The sequence below is a fragment of the Humulus lupulus genome, chromosome 8 (assembly GCF_963169125.1).
Source record: "Humulus lupulus chromosome 8, drHumLupu1.1, whole genome shotgun sequence".
NCBI classification, from domain to species: domain Eukaryota; kingdom Viridiplantae; phylum Streptophyta; class Magnoliopsida; order Rosales; family Cannabaceae; genus Humulus; species Humulus lupulus.
This window is the reverse complement of record NC_084800.1, coordinates 147,937,972-147,947,543: the sequence shown is the minus strand read 5'-3', so window position 1 is coordinate 147,947,543 and position 9,572 is coordinate 147,937,972. Positions and strand designations below refer to the sequence as shown.

Genomic DNA, 9,572 nt, shown 5'->3' with positions numbered 1-9,572 from the left:
TATTTCAAATAGTGATGTCTCAATCTCTACTTTCCTTAAGTTTTATTTAATCGGTTGTAAGCGAAAAAACTATTCAACATATATCTTAACATTAAACAAAACAATTATATAATAAAATAATCAATTCGGCAAGTAATGAAACAAATTGATATAAATAAATGTATTTATATCAATTTTTTGTTAGTTGAATTTTATTTTGTCGTCTTATATAGCTCATGATGTATGTAGCTAGAGCTGTAAATACGGGCTAGGCTTTTGAGCACGGCACGAAACTGGCACGAGCCCGGGAGGCACGAGCACGACACGGCACGAAAAAATATGGGCTTGGGCCAGGCACGACACGAAAAAATATGGGCTTGGGCCAGGCACGGCACGACACGACAAGCCCGAAGGCACGACACGAAAGCACGAACAAACTAGCCCGAAAGAACGACACGATAAAAAACCCGATATTTTGACATTAATAATCATAATAAATTTTTATTTGTCAATAATTAATAAATTAAAATGATAATATATGTCTTATTTTTTTCAATGTTTATATTTTTATTATTATATTAATTTATTTTAAGATTTGTTAGTTAAATTTTTAGCATTTATTAGTAGGTATTAAAATTATAATAATTATCTTTAATATAATTTTGTGTAAAATATTGTTAAAAAGTATATAAAAATATCTAAAATTATAATTTAAACCAAGAAATGTATTTGGTTTGGTGGTAAGTCCATTGATGGTTAAAGAGGAGGTGGAGGGTTCAATTCTCCATCCTCATATTTTTTAGAAAAAAAAAAGTGGGCCGGCACGAGCACGGCACGAATTGAATATGGGCCGAGCCGGGCCGGACCCAAATTTACCGGAGGCACAAAAAATGTGTGCCGGGCCAGGGGCCACATTTACAGCGGTATATGTAGCTATGAAAATATTGTATAACATGATACATTTTAAATTAAACTTGCGCGTTTGTTGATCTGTCAAGTCATCCTTGTCGGCTTTTTATTCAACGACCCATGACTTTTTTATTTTTTATTTTTAAAAAAATCGCCGAAATATCCATTATTATATATTTTCTGTTGTTTCGTCTTCTAACCATTAAGGTTTTAGTCCTGCCGATGACCTTTTGTCTTTCTATATTATATGAGTAAAACATAGCGTCTACTTCCATAAACACAAAATTGGAGGCAATTTTCTTGGTCTAAAAATTAAGAAGAAGAAGAAAAACAATGGAATCCTCCGAACAAATAACTAATAGCACAGAAGAACAAGGAGTAGAAGCTCAAGATGATAATCGTACTAATTCTAAACGAGGAGGCTGGATTACCGTTCCCTTTATTATGGGTATTTTCTTTCCTTTTCTTGACGAGATATATACACAACATATATGTATGTATGTCTGTATATTGTTGAAGGAAAGAAAAAACTTTAATCAGTAGCTGATTATTAATTTTATTCTTAGATTTTTTTTTGTTTTTTGATTTTGGAAAAAAGGAAATCTCGGGGGTCTTTCAGTGGCAGCTGGTGGCTGGGGTGCTAACTGGATTGTATTTCTGATAACAAAGTTTAACATTGGGAGTATATCTGCTACTAAGATCAACAATGTTGGTTTGGCTTTAATTTGTATCTTCCCGGTCGTCGGAGCTATCACGGCCGACTCCTTTGCCGGAAACTTTATCGTCATAGTCATCTCTTCCTTGATCGCTTTGCTGGTACGTTATCAAAGTATCATTTATTCCATGTCAAAACATACAATAATAAACACGGCTCTTTATCAAGTTTCATCCAGCTGTGTAGTTTTAGTAACGGTTTTGGCTCTTATACGTATATTATGAAAAGAAAAGAAAAGAAAAGAAAAGAATAAACAGTTGGACAGAATTTTGCACGTGCTATGTTTGGGGTTTTTTGTTTTTCTTTGAAAATAAAGGATTTAATTGTCTAAAACCAACATGGTGAGCATATATAGTATACTCGCAGAAGTTCAGAAAGCCAAAACAACCAGAAATAGAAGCCCAATTTACATGTGCAAAAAGTGCATTTGATAATACATATATAGATACATATATATATATAATATATATATGTTATTGTTTGTACAGTTGCCAATTACATGTTTGGCAGAAAGGGATAATAACATGTGAAGTGGTTGATTAATAGAATACAATAAACTTATGTCATGTTTCGCCGGTAATTTATAGAATACAGTAAAATGTACTTAGATACAACCATTACTTTTACGTATTTAGTCCAAGTTATAATGATTTTTTTTTCCAAACCTTCTTTAATTAGGGCATGACATTATTAACTCTAATAGTTGGAATCCCTTCGTTGATGCCTACACCATGTTCAATTGGCTCTTCGAGTATTCCATGTGAGAGCCCAACAACTTTTCAATATATCATCCTTTATGCTGCCATGGGGCTAGTTACAATGGGAATTGGTGGCTCTCGTTTTACGATAGCAACTATGGGCGCCGACCAGTTTCAGACTAGCAATCACCAAGCAAGCTTCTTTAGTTGGTACTTCATTGTTTTGTATGTGGGAAATGCTTTCAGCTACATTGTTCTGGTCTACCTTGAGGACAATATTGGTTGGGGATTAGGCTTTGGGATTTGCCTTGCCATGACAGCACTTGCACTAGCTTTGTTTTTGTTGGGAAAACACTTTTATCGGATCTTTAAGCCGAAAGGAAGCCCATTTGTGAGCATGGTAAGAGTTGTCGTTGCAGCAATTCGGAAGAGAAAATTGTCATTAACAAATCCTTTAACAAATAGCTCGGTGAACATAGTTCAGACAAAATCACCAAGTGAAAGTTTCAGGTATCCATTTTCATTTTTTGTTGTTAATGTAAATTTTTGTATATCTCTTCTATATAAAATTGTGACGATACCGAAAATTATTAGTTTTAACTATTTTTTATTTTTTTCTGTTAATTTGAACAAAATATTATTATACTTGATAGAATTTTTATATATTTAACAATAAATTATAAACATGACTTTAATTTAAATAAATAAATTAAAATAAGATATTTTTGAGATATTTTACAATAATAATTATTTAAAAAATAATAAAAATTATATATTTTATAACTTAAATAAAATTTAATTAAACTTAAACTTAATATTATATTAAACATTAACATATAATCTTTTCTTGTCCCTGCAAATTTAAAAAGTAGAACAAATATAAACTTAAATAAAAATAAATAAATAAATTAATTAAAATATATGATAATTTTAAGATATTTTATGATAATTTAATTAATTAAATTATATTTATTTAAAAATAATAAATGCATACATATCATTTTTTTATCTTACAAATTTGTATAATAGTTTTTTTTATCAAGTGATTGAAGCTCATTTTCTTCATCAAATTCACCAAAAGACATTGTGAGATATATTAGAAACTAAAAATAGTTGATGCATGTATACTATTGTCTACACTATGACTTTTTCTATTCTTATTTTATTTTCATTATTAATTTCTTTTTAAATATTATTGTATTTTATATATATGTCATGTAACCATGTAAATATATATGTACGTCAACGTTATGTTTAGATGTCATTTATGTAGAGATTATTGATATAAATATTTATCTATACTATAGAACTATTATTCATTCTATTATATATATAGGAGAATTCTCCTATAGTGGCTTCACTTTAAGCCCTATCGGTGGGGCTCTCAGTGTTCTTGACCCGTGAACATTTTTCAGCATGATTTTTTTTTATGATCGTGTATATTAGAGCTATTTAGACCATCGACGCGATTTTTAGAAAATTCTAAATAGTTTACAGTACCGAAATTTAGGTTCAAACATGTTGCACACATGACTAATTTTTTCTATGCGCGTGGAAAACAACATGTTTGAACCTAGTTTTCGATACTATAAACTATTCGGAATTTTTTGAAAATTTGCAGGATTCTCTAAATAACTACAATATACACGGTCATAAAAAAAGTCCCGCCGAAAACTATTCACGGGTCGAGAAATACTGAGAGCCCCACCGGTAGGGCTTAAAGTGAAACCCCTATAGAAGAATTATCATATATATATATTAGGGTTATACCTTTTTGGACCCTATGTTTTTTCCGATTACCTGTTTGGTCCCTGTATTTTAAAAAATTTATTTTTGGACCCTACATTTTGTAAAATATGGTTCAAATAGACCCCTAAACTCAATTTTGATGAAGAAAAAATTAAATATAACAACATAGGTTTTAAGTAGAATAGTTTTATTTTTGTTATAGTTTTTAAATAGAATGATTTTATTTTTGTTTTGAATTGTTAGTTTGGTGGATTATTTGTGATTTTAGTTGAGAAAATTTTGACCAAAATCGGGTTTAGGGTTCTATTTGAACAATTTTACAAAACATAGGATCCAAAAAGTAATTTGTCAAAACACAGGGTCCAAACAAGTAATGAGACAAACACATGGTCTAAAAATGTATTAACCCTGTATTTTAAAATAGTGAACCAATTTTTATTAAAATTATAGACAATGTTTACAACTTTAAAACTAAGTAAATGTGCACTGCACTAGTATGTATATATATGGAAAATTTCTCAATGGTTACCACCTATAGATGGGTACTAACAATTATGATGATGTGGCAACATAATGACTTGGTATAGCAAGTCACCAACAAATAAATATATTTTTTCTACATTAATTTTAAATTTAGTTATTTATTTTGGCATAATTAATGTGTTTCCAACCAATGAGAAATACTAGCTATATTTAGAAATTAACATGCATTTAAAAAATGAAAAAGTCTACAATATTATATTTTTATAATAAATACACGTTTTTTATTAGGTAACCCTTCCAAAAATTTGAAAAAATTAAAATTTATTTTTAGAAATATTAATTAATAACTATAAATATGGACTATTGATCTGAATCTAATGGTTAATATTAAAGTAATCATCCATGAGTAATAACCATTAAGAGTACACCCATATCTTTATATATAATAAGTGTGTAGATAACGAAAATTCTTGATTTTAACGGTTTTTATTTTTTTTACGTTAACTTTAAAGGAATATTTTTATATTTAATAGAATATTCTTATATTTAACTGTAGATTGTAAACATGACTTAAACTTAAATAAAATTAAAAAAAAATAAATAATTAAAAAAATTATAATAAGATATTTTTAAGATATTTTACGATAATAATTATTTAATAATAATAAAACCATATATTTTATAACTTAAATAAAATTTAATTAAACATAAACTCAATATATATTAAAGATATAATATATAATCTTTTGATGTCACTGAAAAATTAAAAAACTAGAACAAATATAAACTTAAACAAAAATTAATTAATTAATTAATTGAAAAAGGATATTTTTATGATAATTTAAATAATTAAATCATATTTATTTTAAAATAATAAAGGCATACATCAATTTTTTTTTATCTTATAAATTTGTGTGATAAATTATTTTTTATCAAGTGATTGAAGCTCTTTATCTTCATCAAATTCACCAAAAGACATTGTGAGATGTAATAGAAACTAAAAATAGTTGATGCATATATACTACTATCTACACTATGACTTTTTCTATTCTTATTTTATTTCAATTATTAATTTCTTTTTAAATATTATTATATTTTTTTTTATATATATGTCATGTAGTCATGCAAATATATATCTATGTCAATGTTGTTTTTATATGTCATATATGTAGAGATTATTGATATAAATAATTATATATATTATAGAATTATAATTCATTCTATTATATCTATATATATTTAAAAAAATATTGAACAAATTTTTATTAAAATTATAGACAATGTTTACAACTTTACAACTAGGCAAGCGTGCATTGCATATTACTTCTACCTATAATATATATATATATATATATATATATATATGGAAGACTTCTCAATGGTTACTACCCATAGAAGGGTACTAACAATTATGATGATGTAGCAACATAGTGACTTGGTATAGCAAGTCACCAATAATAAAAATATATTTTTTTCTACATTAATTTTGAATTTAGTTATTTTTGTTTGCCATAATTAATGTTGTTTCCAACCAATGAGATACACTAGCTATATTTAGAAATTGACATGCATTTGAAAATTGAAAAATTTTACAATATTATATTTTCATAATAAATTAACATTTTCATGAGCTAACCCTTCCAAAAATTTGAAAAAATCAAAATTTATTTTTAGAAATATTGATTAACAACTATAATTATGTATCATTGATCTTAATCTAATAGTTAATATTAAAGTAACCATCCATGAGTTGTAACCATTAAGAGTGCACCTATATATATACATATATATATATGACAAAGGTCTAGCGCACACACCATTTCTATGTACATTCAACATTATCTTTATGCTAAAAAAAATTACTTTAGAAAACACAAAAAAAAAAAATAATCATAATTAACAACATAAATATTTTGTATTTATAAATTACGGATTAATTGTTTCTCAAACTATGTCCAACAAAAAAAAAAATTAGACCTGTCATTTGAAAGAGATTAGAATATAAGTTATACAATTTATAACAACTTTAGTTGTTAGAATTTTGCTGAAATACTATGTTGTTATTTCAAATGATATAATTTACAATTCCAAAAAAATAAAAATAGCTAACCTCCTTTTCAAATGAGTATATAAAATTTAGTGATTAACCAGAATAATGATAAAGAATTTACTGTGCATTTCGCTTTCAGAAAGCATTGTCCCTGAAAAACGTTTACAAAGCAGTCATTTGAACTATCTTGAGTAATAATAATAAAAAAAACTCAAAGTCCTATATAATGTTCAAGGCCTAAATAATTAATCTGTCTAAACAGCCGTCAGTGGTTGTTACAAGCAGATTAAATAAGTTATTTTACCCTTCTCCAAAATATCACGTGTCGAAAAAGGTTGCGTATAATATGAAAACTAAATTTAATAAAAATAGTATAAATAATGAATCAATAGTTTCAGACATTATAAAATAAGCCAGCGTGTGCAATTTATTTTTTCAAAAACTAACAGTACATTACCTGTAATCAATAAGTTTCTGCGAAAAAAAAAAAGAAAAAGAAAAAAAAACTAATGATGTGAAAAACTTAATTGTTAAACCATACTCTAGGGGATTTCTCTTATTTTTTTGATAGCTGGATAGTTATAAATTCAATTTTTTTATATAAGTGTGTACAATATAGTTATAGGGTACCTTATTAGATTTTGAAAAAATTATAATTTCAATTTTTTTTATATGAATGTGTATAATATAGTTATAGTGGGTACTTTATTAGATTTTAAAAAAATTCAAATATTTTAGAAGGTAAAAAATATGGTTTAAATATTTTATTGTACGCGTGCTTGTTTTTTATAGGCATATTTACTCAGAATGTTTGAGTCCTGATTTCGGCATTACAAATTATATGAAATTTAAAAAAAATTAATGCAATATCTATTATAACTACAATGTATACTGTCTATAAAAAAATTGGAATTATAACCGTTCAGGAGCCAAAAACAAAAACATGAAGAGTATAAAAGGGAGTAAAAAAGAACTAGCTCATAATATATAAAAAAAATTATATATATAAATAAATATAATATTCTTTTTTTTGAGATAAATAAATATAACACTCGTGGTAGTTGGTTGATGTTACGATTATATAATATCTTATTTTGTCACCTTACATGTAGTATAAAATTCAAGTTTTACTTTTTGAAAACCATTAGTCACTGATAATTACGTACCCTACATGTATATATATAGAGATATATAGTGATAATTAAATATTTCATATAATAAACCTAATCTTGTAGTACACTTAATTTCAATACACACTATGCCTCATTATTACAATCGGAATAATCCCATCATATTATTGTTGTGTCTACTTAATATGTATTATATTTTTGTGCCACTATCTATATAATATCAACATTTCCTATACATGATTGTTTATATTACATGTTGTAGTAAAATATATACAATATGTACGTACCAACAACTTCTATATATTGGTCCAAAAATAACACTACCATCTATAATAAAGTATAACTCTACATAGACTTGCAGACAGTTCACTTGATTCATAATTAATAGCCAACTGATATGTCTACTTAATTACATTATACACTATTATATATATTGTACAGAAGCAAGACACAACTTTCGTTGTCGGGTCTTTTTCTCCTCCTACCCTAAAATGTTTAATTTCGCTGTCGTTTAAACAATTTTATTGCTAATATATATTATAAGCGCGCAGGTTCTTGAATCGTGCTTGCTTGAAAGCTGAAAACGACGAACAAATTGATAGCGTTCACACAAAATCATGGAAACTATGCATAGTTGAAGAAGTGGAAGACCTTAAAAGAGTATTCAAGCTCATTCCTTTATGGTCAACCGGCATTCTCTTAACCACCACCATCGCCATGTTTAATAGCTTATCAACAATCCAAGCCCTAGCAATGGATAGGCAGGTGGCGGGCTCCATCAAAATCCCAGCTGGCACATTCCTAGCCTTCACTCTTGTAACCACGGCCATCTCAATCTTCATCGTCGACCGTTACCTACTTAATAAGTGGAAAAATTTACGCGGCCGAGCTCTATCACCCCTTCAACGAATAGGGATCGGACACCTCATTAACATAATAGGTATTGCCGCAATTGGCACAATCGAAGCAAAACGGCTCCACTTGGCACGAGCAGATCCAGCCAAGTCAGTCGTGGCCATGTCAGCCTTATGGCTCGTGCCAAGTCTAGTGATTGTAGGAATAGGCGAGGCATTTCATTTTCCTGGCCAAGTTGCATTGTATTACCAAGAATTTCCCGAATCGCTGAAAAGTACTTCAACAACTATGGTATCACTATTAATTGGATTAGGATATTACCTTAGCGTGGTTGTCACTGATCTTATAGACCATACTACGGGTTGGTTAACTAATAACATAAATCAAGGAAGAGTAGATAATGTGTATTGGTTTTTTGTGGTGATTGGAGTGCTGAATTTTGGATATTTTTTGGTTTGCACTAAATTGTACAAGTACCAAGTTTAACTATGTTGTTCATAATTAACGGTCTGCTGAAAACTACGTGGAAGTACCTTCAGTAATTTTTTATTTTTTATTTTAAGAAAATGTTAATTATATTATATATTAGTGATATAGTTTTGGGAATGAGTGATTTTATAATTTTTCATTGAAATTCCTATTTTAGTATTATTAAGTGATCAATTATACAACTTTCATCTCAAAGCAAAATATAACAAGTTATTGTAACACGTTGAACAGTTGCTCTAGTAGATTTTTACTTTGTAATTGCAACTTTAGACAATAAAATGTAAATATAGAGAAATTTAAATGATACATGGAATTTTGACATGGTTATTTGGTTTTCATAGTTCATTGCGCGCCACACACATAAATAAAATATGATTAGTAACATTATCAACAGTATAAACAATTCATCACTTGGCTTATGCACAATAAGACTCTCTCTTGACTTGAGCCCCAAGAATCTTGTAGCAATCTTCAAATTACGTTTTCTGCAACCACCTTCTAGCTTGAACTCCTTT

General features: G+C 27.9%; 1 protein-coding gene across 1 annotated transcript; it reads left to right on the top strand.

The window, feature by feature from the left end:
* Positions 1-1,114: 1,114 nt before the first annotated feature.
* Positions 1,115-9,070, top strand: LOC133794419 (protein NRT1/ PTR FAMILY 2.7-like). Its single transcript, XM_062231643.1, has 4 exons — positions 1,115-1,336; positions 1,487-1,704; positions 2,282-2,811; positions 8,265-9,070. Exons 1-4 carry the CDS (start codon positions 1,222-1,224, stop codon positions 9,052-9,054), a joined length of 1,653 nt encoding a protein of 550 aa, XP_062087627.1. The 5' UTR covers positions 1,115-1,221; the 3' UTR covers positions 9,055-9,070.
* Positions 9,071-9,572: the final 502 nt, after the last annotated feature.